Source organism: Spinacia oleracea, chromosome 1 (genome assembly GCF_020520425.1).
Source record: "Spinacia oleracea cultivar Varoflay chromosome 1, BTI_SOV_V1, whole genome shotgun sequence".
Classification (NCBI taxonomy): domain Eukaryota; kingdom Viridiplantae; phylum Streptophyta; class Magnoliopsida; order Caryophyllales; family Amaranthaceae; genus Spinacia; species Spinacia oleracea.
In genome coordinates this window covers 111,088,578-111,105,713 of record NC_079487.1, presented here as the reverse complement: position 1 = coordinate 111,105,713, position 17,136 = coordinate 111,088,578, and the positions used below count along the sequence as shown (strand labels likewise).

The 17,136-nt window shown below is 35.0% G+C and overlaps 2 protein-coding genes across 5 annotated transcripts; both read left to right on the top strand.

Moving 5' to 3' along the window:
- Nucleotides 1–1,504: 1,504 nt before the first annotated feature.
- LOC110802164 (probable zinc metalloprotease EGY2, chloroplastic) lies at nt 1,505–8,959 on the top strand. 4 transcript variants are annotated; one of them, XM_022007600.2, is made up of 13 exons: nt 1,505–1,907; nt 1,997–2,075; nt 3,400–3,477; nt 3,597–3,686; nt 4,798–4,854; nt 4,974–5,084; nt 5,625–5,699; nt 5,776–5,881; nt 5,987–6,080; nt 6,496–6,649; nt 7,956–8,163; nt 8,256–8,416; nt 8,509–8,959. In XM_022007600.2, exons 1-13 carry the CDS (start codon nt 1,753–1,755, stop codon nt 8,758–8,760), a joined length of 1,620 nt encoding a protein of 539 aa, XP_021863292.1. In that variant the 5' UTR covers nt 1,505–1,752; the 3' UTR covers nt 8,761–8,959. The 4 variants fall into 4 exon arrangements, with proteins under 4 accessions (XP_021863292.1, XP_056695727.1, XP_056695725.1 ...); XM_056839749.1 differs by having other exon boundaries at nt 1,536–1,907; nt 3,603–3,686; nt 4,801–4,854; XM_056839747.1 differs by having other exon boundaries at nt 1,536–1,907; nt 3,603–3,686.
- Nucleotides 8,960–11,703: 2,744 nt separating this feature from the next.
- Nucleotides 11,704–15,568, top strand: LOC110802165 (pentatricopeptide repeat-containing protein PNM1, mitochondrial). Its single transcript, XM_022007602.2, has 2 exons — nt 11,704–13,440; nt 15,078–15,568. The coding sequence occupies exon 1, from the start codon at nt 11,842–11,844 to the stop codon at nt 13,390–13,392; it is 1,551 nt and encodes a 516-aa protein (XP_021863294.2). The 5' UTR covers nt 11,704–11,841; the 3' UTR covers nt 13,393–13,440; nt 15,078–15,568.
- Nucleotides 15,569–17,136: the final 1,568 nt, after the last annotated feature.

The window sequence follows — 17,136 nt, the reverse complement described above, 5'->3', positions numbered from 1 at the left end:
CACATATTTATAGGGTGAAAATAAAGGAGTTAGAATTCTACTAGGATTCGAATAACTAAATCCATTAGGATTCTAGTTAAATAATATCATTAGAATTTTACGTTTAATCAAATACCTAAGTATTTCATATTTAACTAAAATATCCAATTTGAGTAGAATTAGGAAAACGTGATTACTTGACAACGAAGTAATCCTAACCGGCCAAGGTAATGGCCGTGTAGATTGCACAGCCCGCAGCCACGCGCAGCCCGCAGCACGCAGGCCCACGAGTGGCACTGCTGCTTGCTTGCTGGCCCAAGGGCGTTGGCAGCATGCACGCGGTCCACTTGGGCGATGCTGCTGCTACTCGGCCTGTTTTGCTCGCTACTTTGGCGCGTGGGCTTGCTGGGCGCTGGGCCCGGCGCTTGCGCTGGGCCTTGCGTCTCGCAAGCTCGTTCGTCGATTGTTCGCACGACGCGCTTCCGATTTGTTTTCCGATTCCGGAATTCATTTCCGATTCGAACAAATATTTAATATTTTTGATTCCGGAATTTATTTCCGATTCGAACAAGTATTTAATATTTTTGATTCCGACAATATTTCCGATTCCGGTAATATTTCCGTTTCCGGCAATATTTCCGATTCCGGCAATATTTCTATTTCCGATAATATTTTCCGATACGTACCATGTTTTCGTTTTCGGCAACATCTACGACTTGGAAAATATTTATATTTCCGTCATGATCCATATTTCCGTTTCTGGCAATATCATCATTTCCGGAGCATTCTATATTTTGCCTTTTGACGATTTCAGGTCCCACTGAAACCGAGATCCGTCGTTTCCGAATGTTCATAAATAGAGTATTTAATTCACTTAAATACTTGACCCGTTCACGTACTATTTGTGTGACCCTACGAGTTCAGTCAAGAGTAAGCTGTGGATTAATATTATTAATTCCACTCGAACTGAAGCGGCCTCTAGTTAGACATACAACTCACTTGATCTCACTGAATTATTAACTTGTTTAATTAATACTGAACCGCAGTTATTGACTTTAGCATTGAATGCATACTTGGACCAAGGGAATTATTTCCTTCAGTGTCTATTTTTCATTTTCGAACATATACTTTTCCCACTATTCCATACATTTTTCATAAATTATGATTTGTTTTTACACATTCTACACTTTTCTCACTTTTTAATCCCCACATCCACTTTTATTTTTACTTTACCAATAAACAATTATCTACTTTATTCTCACACAAAAGTTTCTCTTATTCTTTCCCCAAACAAACACTCTCAATCATTGTTTTACTTACACACTTCTTATTTTCATTAATTGCCGCGCAAATTTTCATGAGTGACACATATTTAGTAACGGAGGAAGTAATTGAAATTGTATTTCTCTTAGAAATGGTTAGCGTTAAAAAGCGTTTCCCGTTAAACCAAGCGGATTATAAGGGAAAGCATAATGCATAAGTGGACCATGACACATTGACATGGGCAGCCCATTGGCTATGAGACGAACACATCCGCATGAACGGGCCGCCTCAGTCGAACCAATTTGGAGTACCGATATTACACAGAGATAAGATTCCTAAAGCATCTCCCGATATCTCCAACACTCAAACCAAACCATTTTCGTCTAAAATTCAATTTGAAAAATTTGTCTGAAAACAGAACTCTTAGAAATTTTGTTGCCAAATGATGCAGAATTGCATATTCCTCTAGAGTTAGTTTGAGTTCGAGTTCGTCTCCATTGAAGCTAAGCGATGGGATTTGCAGCAGCTCTGCGTTGCAATTCATCGTCACTCTCACAGTGTACTTCTTGCTCTGTTCTTCGTTTTCAACCTTTGATTGTTGCTTCCTCTTTAGAATTTCCTCGTAAATTTCGCCGTTGCCGATTGAAATTTCTCGCTGTTTCAAGGTATTTCCCCCTTTTATAACTGGAATTACAGTTTATGTACTACTTATGAATGTTATGATTTTGATTGAATGTCGAATTTCTGATTTTAGGTTAGGAAATAGAAGAAAGGTTGATTTCGTTTGTGGAGTTGGTGAAAATGAGATTGGACCTGATGCCAATGATAATAAGGTATTTTGATTGCGATTTTGACCTTTTTTTCCTACGATTCAGTAGCATTCGCTTGAAGAATGTATTTACTTCAATTTCAAAAATTTCACTGTTCGGAAGGTCTTTGAATATGTTAAATTTCATGTATTATGTATTTATGTACCAATTTTAGATTGTGAGAAAGAGCTGAGTCGAGCTCTACTTTAGTCTTTAGGTCAGCTCCTATGGGCTAGTTAAGGGTTTGAAATTTTGAATTGAGCTTAACGCGAAAAGTTTATGTTGGATCTTGAATTGTTTGCGGTTGATTCAGAATTTAGACTTGTTATTAACGGAAGTAGAATCACAAGGAGAGTGAAACAAGGAAAAATAGTTAGTGAATTTTACTCATCTACTCCGTACTAAATTTGAGTTAGTAGAGTTCTTAAGTGTGTATCTCGAATAACATTTTTTTGGTCTATTTAGCACCGGATTGATATAGGCATTCTTTACATAAGAAATGCGATATGTGGGCTATGGACCATGATGCAACAAAAGAACATATGTACATAAGCAAAATAACATGACATTACGACAAAAGAACATGCAATATAATATTTTACTTTTTTGTTATAAAAAGTAATATATTATTTCACTATTTATTAAAAATATAAACAAAAAATATATTTATGTTCTTTTCACTTAACTAGACGTTCTTTTAATTATATACTAGTGTTCTTAAGGTGCACCATGCTCACTGTGCACTATTGTCTACCTTCTAATTTGCGAAATAAGGCAATCGTATTAATATGGAAACTTAATCCTCTTTAATTTTTTGGTTACCTGTTTATAATTAGAAAGAAACGGTTTAATTTAAGGTGGGTTGAATTTTTTAAATTGTTTCGAATACGAGACAATCCAATTAAATTTGAGCTGGCTAGATAATGAAATTTATCACGCTCTTTGAATATTGAAAATTTTGGAGGCTGTAGAGGGGGTGAATGACGAGTGAGAGAGAGGGGAATCAGTGCAAATTCCCGAAGTTTCCTAACCATTAGTTCAAAGAGCACTGCTAATTCATTAACATTATTTGATTAATATGTTGGCACTTTATAGATACATGAACATAGCGGCAGTGGCAGGGATTAGTTCGAGCAAGATATAACGTGTAAACATGCGTATATCATAGATGTATTGGCATATCGATTTTTGTAGAACTCTAAATGGAAAGTTTTTATTGTTTGAGACTGAAATTTCACACAGGGATGATGGAATCCCCTAATATTTTTAATTAGAACTGAGCAGATTGTTAATGTTAGAAATTTGTTTCTTAATGCTTCAGTCTTTGGTTCATTTTAACAATTTATAGGGGAAGGACGACAATGAAGAAAATGGAAGTGTGGAGTCAACTGATTCCAGCATAGAGTATGATTCACAGCTTGAACAGGTAATATTTTGAAAACAGTTTTGTTCTAACAGTTATCATGTACTTCATAATTCTGTTTTACTTTATCTTATCTCACTCATTTTAATTTAGATGGCTGTGGATCTTTTTTTTTGGAAAAGGAGCAGGTATCCACCACTGAAGTTTTGAATTCAGACAGCAATACTGTAGAAAACAACGAGATCAAAATGAATGGTGAAGGTGGTACGCAAGTATGTTGTTATTTGAGAAATATATTTGCTTTTTATGTCGATTAACTAAATACCCATCATGTTCTGTTTTCCGTCTTTCGGTCTTTCCTATAATTAAATTTTGCTTTAGTGCTGCTGTTTCCATCCATAACATGCTGAGTTCAAATTTTATGTTTTCTCAAATTATCATTCCCCCCTTTATTGTGGCAATTGAATTGCGAGAACTTGCTCATGCTTGGTGGTGCAGATTTCATAGGAGGCTTTTTTGTGGAACCTGTGAGCTTTATGTCAGTGAAAAAAGTCCATGGGAGAATTCGTTGAGAAAAGTATTCCATGTCCTCTTTTTTATCTTTTCATTAGGAGGAAGGAAGTGATTTAACTTCAAAATATCCAATGTCTTTCACATATTATCCTCTACTTTTGAGGCTGCTCACTGAGTTGCAATATCTTTATTGATGAACTTTCAAAGAGTAACCAAAAACTTAATACGAAGTATATTTTTCGTACTGAAGTAATTTTCCATATTCCTTAGCAGAATTTTTGGTGGGAAACCAGGATACACTTTATTATGTCTGACTTCAACCTTTCTTCCATCATTTAAGAAAACATTCAGATTTCGAGTCTGTGCGGACGGAGGGAGATTGTTAGGGAAATATCATCGTAAACAAAACTCGTGCTATAAAGCTTTAATAATGTCAAAGTAACAACTTTAGTTTAGATGTCTACTGTCAAACTCACTTGTCCTTTTTCCTTCTGATACATGCTACTGATATTTTGTAATGAAAGTTCTTTTTTATGAATGAAGTACCCCATACACAATTTGTTTTATGAGGAGCAACAACTTCTAGTTTGTTCTTATGTTGAAATACTGTTCCATACTGAATACTCCGTAATGTGTTGCTAATTAAATTTGTTGAAGTAAGAGTTGGAGAAATTGATGGGAAAGATTTTCATTTCCCCTTTGTCCTTTAAGATTATCTTTCTGATTATTGCTTATACCCCTTTCAAACTTTACATGTCCTGACTGTGAAAACGTTAATAAACCATTTTCCTCTTGTTAGCAAAATGTAGTGGCTGATTTCCATTTTTCATACTAAATGTCTGAAACTCATATGTTCGCGTTGCATGTTAGCAGGATGGTCCTGACAATTTAAAAGTTGCCAGTGGTTCGCCTCTTCCAGGTGTGAAGGTGATTATGGTTGTATCTGATAGGCTAGTGTTTCAGCTCTTCTTTTGTTTCTTTCAATTGTTATAAATTGTGGCTCTGGCTCCATGATTTTAAGTAACCTTTATCCATAATATGTGCAGCTGCAGCAACTAGATGAAGTGATTAGGATGCCGAAGGAGACAATTGACATACTTAGAGATCAAGTATTCGGATTTGACACTTTCTTCGTGACAGGGCAAGAGCCATATGAGGTTAGTTATCAAAACCGCAGCTTCTATTCCTTTGTTAGTTGTCAATCTGTTGCTTATGCTGCTTTCTTTGGGATAGAAAGAAACAAGCTTTGGTCTGAAACAAGAACAAAATAGAGGAAGGGCCGAAGGGGTCTTAAGTTTTTTTTAAAAATGTTAGGTGAACTAAGAAGACAGAAATTTTGAAGTATATTTCATGTGAGTATGATCACTTAAGATAGTGTAAAGCTACACTCTGAGGCTTTCTTTAGCACTTGTTTGTTCATATTTTTTTGATTAAATGCTTCGTGCTGATAACTTTGTATGGATGATTTGTGGTCTTATAACTCTTACCTAGTATTCATTCAGGGAAATTGTTTCTTGATCATAATTCTAAAATAGAGAACGGTTATGCTTCGAACATGCCTGCTGTGTTGATTTATGAAAGCTTGAAATTTGAATACTCTCTTTTCCAATGTGGAGTCTTTACTGATAACTTTCAACCACAAGCTAAGCAGATATGATCTCTGATATAATTGTTCACTTTTCGTTTTGTTTTGTTAGGGTGGAGTATTATTTAAAGGAAATCTACGAGGGGTAGCATCTAAAAGCTATGAAAAACTATCAAAGAGATTGCAGGTTCGTTGGTCTTCAGTATTGCACTTGTTAACTGCAAGATGCAACAGTTTTTGTGAGGATTTCATTTCACATGCAGGATAGATTAGGTGATCAATATAAGCTCTTTATGCTTATCAACCCTGACGATGATAAACCTGTGGCAGTGGTGGTGCCAAAGATAACATTGCAACCAGAGTCAACAGGTAAATAGATCTCTATTTTTTCTGCTTCTCATCTTAGATGCTACTTATTCCTCTTCAGATTAGTGCAGCATTTTCAACCCTATTTTTTGTTGTGAATTGCTGCAGCTGTACCAGAATGGGTTGCAGCAGGGGCTTTCGGATTGGTGACTCTTTTTACCTTACTCCTTCGAAATGTTCCTGAACTGCAGTCTGACTTGTTGTATGCCCTTTTCTCAACTCTCATTCATCTCTAGTTTGCAGTCTTTACATGTTTCACCAAAAATCTGGACATATGTTTCAGCAGATAGGAAAAAAAATTCAGATATTGCTTTCTCAATTTTTTCTTCAAAATTTGTTGTTTCATGTCTGAGACGTCGAACAAGCATTTTGTTCTTTCTATCCCTTCAGATATTTTCTGTAAAAACTTGATCATCTTAGGTGATTGCCTTTCTTCATTTTTTTATTTTTTTTTATTTTTGAGAATGTTGATGATCGTTTGTTCATGAAAGGCTACTGATCAGCCGATTTGTCGTGGCATCGTGGCAGCATATTTAAGATGTTGTAACTTATTGAAACTGCAAGATCCTGACAAAAAATGCTGTGCTGGGACTTATGTTTTTCATTTGTTATTTCAGATCAAGTTTTGATAAGCTTGATTTACTAAAGAATGGTCTTCCCGGAGCACTTGTGACCGTGCTTATTTTGGGGGTACATGAGCTTGGACATTATTTAGTTGCAAAAGATTGTGGAGTGAAGCTTGGTGTGCCATATTTCATTCCCAGTTGGCAGGTATGATACGGCCCCATATTGAAAGTGTTATCAGAAAGATATTGTGACTGCTGGTTGAGTCGCTCATTCACATTAGGCATTTTCTATATAAGAAAGATGATTTTACCGGAATAATACCAGGTTTTTTGTATTGGTTTGACTTTCTTTTAAATGGCACCCCTCAAAGAAAATAACAGAAGAATGTAAATGAAAGGCAATGCTATCCGTCTTCTTTGTATAAAATATCGTTGGGGGTACAAGTAACTTGATTACCTACCAGTAAAGACGTACTCCCTCCGTCTTAAACATATTGTCCATGTTTGACTTTTCAAAAATGTTAAAGAGTGTAATCAATGACTTTAAAACCGATAATATGAAGTAATAGTAGGAATAGAGAGGGTGGACTGTAAATATTGATTAATGAATAAAAACACAATAAAATAGGACAATGTGAAATCAATGGTGGACAATATGGGAATATCCACGAGGAGTAACTCGGGGGAGTATTACGATAGAGGGGGAAAAGGGAAAGACAAATAAATCTCCCAATGCTAAGGTTCCCATACTGGGCATGTGTTCAGAGATATAGAAACAATCTGTTTGTTAAGAAGTAGGTTAGGTTGCATAAATAATGTCCTCTCCAGTTGTCAGTTCGTCACAGTGGCTATATCACTGTTCTTTACTTTTACGGCTGTTAAAAGAAATGGAGTTCAGAAAACTGAAGCCTGTCCATGTTTGACAACAAGAAGAACTCCTCATTATTCAGCTCCAATTATCACCAAAGGACATGCATGGTTTGGGGCTAAGAAGTTGTAACTTTTGAAATCAAGTGGAGTTTTAGGGTAAGTTGAACTTGAGATTTTGAGCTCGGGACTTGGCTCAAGTTCGAATTAAAGTATAAAGAGCCAAGCTTAAGTAACTCAAGCTTGGTCTCAGATTGCTTGATTATCATCCCCCCTCCAAGCATGTCCTATGGGAAAACAGGATTTGTATTTCCTATTAGGTTTGGTTTTGCATATAGGAGAGGGACATTATAATGGATGGAAATGAAGTAAAAGTGTAGAAGGTACCTCCAATAATCATATACGTGGTTTACAGTAGAAAGGGAGACGCTCATTACTGAACCCTTTGAGATGCAAACATATACAGGTCAACAAAAGGATTGATGAATGTGTTCATTTCTACTGGCTTGGATTTCCTACTTCCTGTTTCATATGTATAGAATAAAATAATCATGGTTGAATGTGCATGAAAATTGAGATGCTTTTAAACTCCTCTCTAAAATTGTTGTATGAAATACTGTATCTCTGATGATTTATTTCAACAGATTGGTTCTTTTGGTGCCATCACAAGGATTGTCAACATTGTACCTAAACGCGAGGACCTTCTGAAGGTAGCTGCGGCAGGACCTCTGGCTGGCTATAGTTTGGGTCTCATACTTTTCTTATTGGGATTCATTTTGCCACCTAGTGATGGCCTTGGTGTTATTGTTGATGCTTCTGTTTTTCATGAATCATTTCTAGTTGGGGGAATCGGTAAGCAAATTTATCTTGCATCTAGAAATTAAATGAATTTCATTATGTTCTTAATCCTTGCTCCTGGTGATTAGCATTTTTTTTATGAACAGCCAAACTACTTCTAGGAGATGTCCTTAAGGAAGGTCAAGCAATATCACTAAATCCACTTGTCATTTGGGCATGGGCCGGGCTTCTGATTAATGCCATAAATAGCATTCCAGCTGGAGAGCTTGATGGTGGGCGTATTTCTTTTGCCATATGGGGAAGAAAGGTACAGCTGTTAAGTATACACACATGTATATGCAGAGAGCCAAAATTGAGATTTCAAAATACTTACTGATGGTTTAAGTTGATGGTTGACAGGCATCAGTTCGGCTTACTGGCGCGGCAATTGTTCTTCTTGGACTGTCGTCATTGTTTAACGACGTGGCATTCTATTGGGTAGTTCTGATATACATCTTACAGAGGGGTCCAATTGCTCCACTTGCTGAGGAAATAAGCGAACCTGAACAGAAGTATGTTGCTCTTGGGGTTGCAGTATTATTCCTTGGACTTCTTGTATGCTTGCCCTATCCCTTCGCATTCACCAACGAAGCTAACTTGATGAATTTGTAAAAAACACAGGAAGACCGAAGAGGAAACGTGTGAATTATATATAGTTGCTCATCGACAGTTAGTTGTAAGTTTAGCATCACAGAAGTTTTGTAGTACTCCCCCGTCCTTTCAGATTTCCATGTACCATTACTTTACCATGGGAATGTCATCTCACAATAATAAGATTTGAAATGGAATTCAGATCATTCACATGTTTTCACATTGCAATCTTTAATGATTGGTAAACCAAACCATTCTCTCGTAGATCCATAACATGGTGTCTTTCTTCTACAATCCATCACAAAACAAAACCCCGAAAGCAATAAAAATAAAAAAAAAGATTGTTTTATCAAATTTTTTATTTATTAACTTAGGATATTCACATATGGTGTTTCACAGTGCAAGATCTTAACAAATTATCTTAACACTTGTACTCCTTTTAAGATGTTTTTGACACTTGACCTAATTGAACTAAAAGAAAGGGAAATTGGAATTATAGTTCATTTACAACCAATTGAGCTTGGCATGAGTGGTTAATGGTCTCTTGCTCCTTAACCAAGGTCTCAGGTTCGAGCCTTGAGAATGAAAAAAATCTTAGTCCACTCGCCGAAGGCGGTGGGAACTCCTCGTAGTAGAACCAAAGAAAAAAATTAGTTCATTTACCTCTGGGAACATGGAAATTCCATTGACAAGAGCAAGTTGAGGGATGAAGGCATAAAATGGTGAATGGAATGGAGTCATGGAGATAATGGGGGCAAGAATATTGCAAATTTTTGGCTATACCCGGGTACAGCCAAAGCTGGCTGTACCCCCATCCAAAACGATGTCGTTTTGTGTTGTTTAAAATGAACATTAATATACTGGTACAAAAATGAACATTTACTATTTCGGAAATGAACATTTATTTATTTATTTGGAATGAACATTTACTATTTTGGAAATGAATATTTATTTATTTGGAAATAAACTACAAAAATGAACATTTACTATTTCGGAAATGAACATTTATTTATTTATTTGGAATAAATATTTTCTATTTTGGAAATGAATATTTATTTATTTATTTGGAAATAAACAATATAGGCGCTTGTAAAAACATAAAAGACCAATGAAGTGAACAATTTCATTATGAACATTAACCATATATTTATTGTGAACAAACAAATAGACAAGAAAGAACAAATAATTCAACAAAAAAGAACAAACAATATAAAAAAGAACATAAAATTCCAGAAAAAAGAACAAACAATACAACAATTAGGAACAATTTTATGATGAATTTTAAAGCCAACATGAAAAAACAAACAATACAACAAGAAAGAACAAACACTAGTACAAAAATGAACATTTACTATTTCGGAAATGAACATTTATTTATTTATTTGGAATGAACATTTACTATTTTGGAAATGAACATTTATTTATTTATTTGGAAATAAACTACAAAAATGAACATTTACTATTTCGGAAATGAACATTTATTTATTTATTTGGAATGAATATTTTCTATTTTGGAAATGAATATTTATTTATTTATTTGGAAATAAACAATATAGGCGCTTGTAAAAACATAAAAGACCAATGAAGTGAACAATTTCATTATGAACATTAACCATATATTTATTGTGAACAAACAAATAGACAAGAAAGAACAAATAATTCAACAAAAAAGAACAAACAATATAAAAAAGAACATAAAATTCCAGAAAAAAGAACAAACAATACAACAATTAGGAACAATTTTATGATGAATTTTAAAGCCAACATGAAAAAACAAACAATACAACAAGAAAGAAAAAACACTAGTACAAAAATGAACATTTACTATTTCGGAAATGAACATTTATTTATTTATTTGGAATGAACATTTACTATTTTGGAAATGAACATTTATTTATTTATTTGGAAATAAACTACAAAAATGAACATTTACTATTTCGGAAATGAACATTTATTTATTTATTTGGAATGAACATTTACTATTTTGAAAATGTACATTTATTTATTTATTTGGAAATAAACAATATAGGCGCTTGTAAAAACATAAAAAGACCAATGAAGTGAACAATTTCATTATGAACATTAACCATATATTTCTTGTGAACAAACAAATAAACAAGAAAGAACAAATAATTCAACAAAAAAGAACAAACAATATAAAAAAGAACATAAAATTCCAGAAAAAAGAACAAACAATACAACAATTATGAACAATTTTATGATGAATTTTAAAGCGAACATGAAAGAACAAACAATACAACAAGAAAGAACAAATAATAAAGCAGATAATTATCATGAACAAAAAAATAAACAAGAAAGAACAAATAATTCAACAAAAAAGAACAAACAATATAAAAAAGAACATAAAATTCCAGAAAAAAAAGAACAAACAATATAACAATTATGAACAATTTTATGATGAATTTTAAAGCCAACACGAAAGAACAAACAATACAACAATAAGTTTGATGAATGAATTTAAAAAACAACAAGAAAGAACAAATAGTACAACAAGAAAGAACAAACAATACAAAAAGAAAGAATAAAAGATGAATAAAGAGTTTAATTATGAACATTAACCATATGATTATTATAAACAAACAAATAAACAAGAAAGAACAAACAATATAAAAAAGAACATAAAATTCCAGAAGAAAGAACAAAAAATACAACAATTATGAAAATTTGATGATGAATTTAAAAAACAACAAGAAAGAACAAACAGTACAACAAAAAAGAACAAACAACACAACAAGAATGAACAAACAGTACAACAAAAAAGAACAAACAGCACAACAAGAATGAACAAACAGTACAATAAAAAAGAACAAACAGTCGACAAGAATGAACAAACAATATGAGCGCGTCGTTTTTGGGGTACAGCCAGAGCTGGCTGTACCCGGGTACAGCAGTTAGCAATTGCAAGAATATAACTCATGAGTAGGCCCATTTTCTGAATACCAAATGTGATCTTGAGAACAGAACGTCAAGAAGCCCATTCATCCACCTCCCACATTGGCTTAGCAGATCAATTAGTGGTACTGGTGATTTGGTGAATCCACCAACACTCCTCCATCCCTCCATAGCCTAGGTTTTCCAACCATGCGATTCTCCCCGCATCTCCGCCGTCTTCTCCACCTCCGCCACTTCTCCACTCCATCATTTCGCCCTCCTCCACCCTCTCTCACTGCCCTAAAACCCCATTTCACACCCCCATCAAAACCCCACCACCTCCCTTCACTCCTCCCTTTTCCCCTCAGATCGTTCACCACCCAACCTTCTCAAACGTCCCAGGACAATGACCAAATTTCCCTTTCTCTCTCCTCCGAACTCCTTAAACCCTCCGACCAACCCGACTCCCTCTCCCTCTCGCAACGCTTAGACCTCTCATTCTCTCACATTACTCTCTCTCCTTCCCTGATTCTTCAAACGCTCAACAAATCATCCGACGCCGGTCGCAATGCTTTCGATTTCTTCAAATGGGTATCCTCTAAATCCCCCGATTTCCAGCTCACTGATGAGGTATACTCTTTATTCGTTGATTATTTTGGTCGTAGGAAGGATTTTAAGATCATTCATGATATTCTTGTTGGTGGGAAAGGTGTCATTGGGTCTAAAACTTTCGCTGCGTCGATCGACCGCCTCGTTCGAGCCGGTAGAGCGACGCAGGCAGTCTCGTTTTTTGATAGGATGGAGAATGAATACGGCATAGTTAGGGATAGGAAATCGTTAGATTATATTGTTACTAAACTTTGTGAACACAAGTATCCTAATTATGCTGAGAAAATGGTTAAGAACCTTGCTAATGAGTTTTTCCCTAATGAGTATGTGTGTGATGTGTTGATCAAAGGGTGGTGTGTTGATGGGAAACTTGAGGAGGCTAGAAGGTTAGCCAGGGAGATGTACAGGGGTGGGTTCGAGCTAGGAACAGTGGCTTATAATTCAATCCTTAATTGTATTTGTAAGCTTTGTAGGGAGAAGGACCCTTCTCGGCTTCAGTCTGAAGCTGATGATGTTTTAGTTGATATGGATGCGGCTGGTGTGCCGCGAAACACTGAGACCTTTAATGTGCTGTTGTCGAATTTGTGTAAGATTCGTAAAACTGAGGATGCTATGAAGTTGTTTCATAGGATGGGTGAGTGGGGGTGCTACCCTAATGCCACCACGTTTCTTATACTCACTAGGAGTTTGTATCAGGCTGCTAGGATTGGGGAGGGAGATGAGATGATTGATAGGATGAAATCAGCTGGATTTGGTGATTGTCTTGATAAAAAGGCTTACTTTGGTTTTTTGAAGATCCTTTGTGGAATTGAGAGGATTAATCCTGCTTTAAATGTGTTTGCTAAGATGAAAGCGGATGGATGTAAACCGGGGGTCCAGACTTATGACTTATTGGTTAGAAAGTTGTATGCTCATGGTCGTGTTGAAAAGGCTAAGGCTCTTTTCAGTGAAGCTGTTTGTAATGAGGTTCCAGTCCAGTCTAAGGATTATAAGGTAGATCCTAGATTTGTAAAGAAGACGAAGGTTGTCAAGAAGAAGGGTAAGAAGCGGCTCACATTGCCTGAGAAGACGGTGTTGAAAAGGAAAAACCTCAGGAAGCACAATTTGAGTTTTGTAAAGAAGCCAAAAAAGATGATGCAGAGGATGCAATGATCTAGTTTTTGTTCAGTTGCTTTATGGTTCATGGCTCGAATACACATGGTATTTTTTATCCCTTTGTGTTTTCATTTCCTTTTCTTACTATTGTAATGTTGCTAAAAGGAAAAAAAATGTGGATTTTGCTGTTGTATGTTTTGTGCCTGCCAGGTAGAAATTGTTGAATGGTAGTTTCCTGTACTCTTGTGAATTTTTGTAGAATTCTTAAGGCCTGTTTGACAAGTCACAGGTGGTATCAAATTGCGATAATAGGAATGAATTTATATGTAAGTCTGTAAGGAAATTAGCATGATAATGCTTGTTCACCTTAAACTATCTCTTTTAATCATATGTTTCCGTTACCATTTTAGGGGTTGGATAAGGATGTCATGGAAATTTATGAAGAAAAATAAAAGTTTGGGATGGGATTGCATAACCATGGACATTTGGTCAATACCTTCCTTGCAAAAGTAAACTTAAAATTATTCCTATTTCTGCAGTGGACATTCGGTCTGTACAATATTTTCTATTTGTTTTGTTATATCCGTTCTGATTCTCTTTGCTTTTTTTCACATACCAAATTTGCATCTTTGTGAGCTTACATTTCTGTTTGATTTCTAGTAGCATTATACTAGATTTCTACTACTATAATTATGATTTCAGCTGGAATTCTGATCTTTTAGTATGGTTCTACACTTGAATTCGGTTGATAAATTGAAGTATTGTCTAATGATGAATCTTCATATTTTCTCATACTGGCTGTAGTCAAAATTGAATCCTGGTCAAACTGTATTCATTTAGTAATAACAAAACCGCAGTAATGAGGTTGAAACAATACGTGTATCTGAGCCTAAAGCCCTAAACTGTGATCTGCCTCTCCTCACCCAAAAAAGAGACAAAAAAGAAACATTTGCAAGTTGTACAAAATGCCTCATCCTTTTTTTTCCCTATTGTTTTAATATGCATTTTGTTTAACAAAATGTGCAGCTTAATATTATACGTAGTACGAAGTATTATTCAGTATATATTAAATCTTCGGATATATTCAGGCTTTGGGAACTCAACTGAAGATGTTAATGATGGGAATAGAGTTGATAACTGAAGGACCTACCTAATATAAAGAGAATTTTGGGTTAATTACTTAATTTGTTGAAAGGCCTTGAAACGACTGCACAGGTTGTAGTCTTCTACTGTTGTATTATCAGAAAAGAAAATTTTGGGTTAATTTGTTGAAAGGCCTTGAAACTACTGCACAGGTTGTAGTCATCTACTGCTGTATTATCAGATTACAGATTTCTTTTTTTCTTCCCCCCGAACTTGGTTGATACTACGCAACTTTTATATAGTTTAGGAGGGACTCAGCTTATTACATCAGTGCTTCTGGAGATTATTTCTGCCAGGGGTTAGAGTTTTACTCCCTGGTCATATTTGATCATACTCCCTGGTTTCCTTTCACTTGCACAATTTTTTCGAGTGACCTTTACTGTTTAGGTGGTTGAACGTAGGTTTTCTTGAAATTCACTTGCTGTAAATACATATCACAGTGGCTTCCTTCTATTGAACACCTTCAGTTTTTATTTCTGTTGCATTCTTCGTGCATACATTAATGCTTTGGGTTCCCTGCAAGTTTGTTCACAGTTTAGCCCATTACAGTGAGTTTTCTCTGTTTGCCAAACATTTTACACCCCTTTCGTGTCGTGCAGGTGCTAAGCCACCCCATATGCTTTTACCTCTCAACGCGGTTAATTTGCCATGTAGGGAGATAAGGAGGTCAGTGGTTGAACGCGATCAACATTCCTATCAGAAGATATCTCGTGCTTAATTGTGGTGAAGAATGATAAATGATTCAACTGATTTGTTTCACTAAAGCATCTTCGTTTTAGACGAGTGCAACGTAGGCTATTACTGTGAAGGCCCTGGTACAATATTTTGCTTGTTTATCTGCAATGTCTCACATTCTCACTTTAACCACTTGTGTTGAGGTGAATAGTTGGGTTTCTGTAGCATTTCAGTTTTATCAGACTACCCAGGGTTTGTATGCCAGTGTTAGGGCTGCAAATGAGCTGTGTTGAGCCAAGTATTAACCTTATCGAGCTGAGCTTGTTAAGAATATCTGGTGTTTAAGCAAGCTCGAGCTTGAACGAACTTCGAATAAATGCATAATCATAAAAAAAAATCTTAGACTATTGGAAAATCGAATGAAGATTGGTCACAAAGTCTTTATTCATGCTAATATCTGAGTCCATCTGCAAGAAGGCAAAATATGTAATAGCATTAGATTAGTTAAACTTCAACTAATCAGGAAGATTTTGAAGTCATATAAGCATAAGATGATGATATACTTGGGTGGTATAATGGTTATATCAGAAATATTTGCCATTGATTGGCATAAGCATGATGTTGATAATGGAGAGATAACTATTTTCTATATTGAACTCGACTTGACTCGGAACTCGTCATGTCCAACAATTTCGGTCAAATCTGCATAAAACTACTCTCTTCAACATGAAGATAAATATCGTAACAATCGGTTAAAGTAGATGTAAAATGCGAAAGTTCATTTCAATTACCAAAATTCTCATTTTGAATAGTTAACTAGTTTATGGGCCCGCGCGATGCAACGGGTTACTATATTAATAACATTTACATTTACTTACTTCGTATTTTTTTTTCCAATGATTACATGAAACGTGTCATGTCTTATAGTAAATGCATTATTGCTTAAACTCAAGGTTAGCGTTCAAACCTTATGCAAACCATACTTGACAATTTTTTATATTGTGAAGATTACATGGAGTGAATGACTCGTAAACAAAACATCACGTCACCATGTATCACTTATAAACGTCTTTTAGATACGTTGATTAGCAAGGTGAATGTAATACGAAGTACATTGTAACATCTTATAGCAAGTTGAATTTAATTTTCCAGAGTGATTATAGATTTATAGTAAGATAACTTTTCCCAAATTTTGGCGGACCTTCGATAATTCCCGGCCTAAATGCCGAAAGATTTTCTCAAAATAATATTCGCATATAGCACAAGCTTATCGACAAATGTCTCTTCTAGTACGAAGACCACCTGGACGTGAAGCTTGTCCGGGAGATGTTTTTTATTTGCATTCACGACTTTTGGAAAGAGCCGCTAAATTAAGTTTTCTTTTAGGTGAAGGAAGTATGACCGCTTTACCAATAGTTATTAAAATACATTGAGAATAAAGTTTATGTGCCACGTAGAACTCTCATGTTTTTGTTACATCGTCCACAAGGTTTGCACACAAGACCACGAATTTTGAAAATAACTTCCATTATAATCTTAATCAACCAGTAATTATTTTTGTATTCATGCACATTAATTTATAAATACATGTTAACATGAAGTCTAAAACAACTAAATTTCTGTGTTACCTTTTATTTCTTATGGACTACAATACATTGGAGTAAAATAACAATTAAAGCATTAGGAAAACCATGAATTCATGATATCATAAGCATCAACTATAGAAATGCCCTGCTTATATCCAATTTAGTGTTTATTAATTTGAATCATATAAATGACGTAGTGTACACAGATCTAATTTGAAGCATATAGTTTCATTATAAAATAAATTAAACGAATTATAAGATGATCTAATTGAACTCAACTTTTATAGATTACATATTATAATCAAATATTGAACTGAAGAATAATTTCGAATTTAATTTATCAAAATAGCAATCTGAACATCACTCGAGCTACACACTAGTTCAATACTTCGTAATA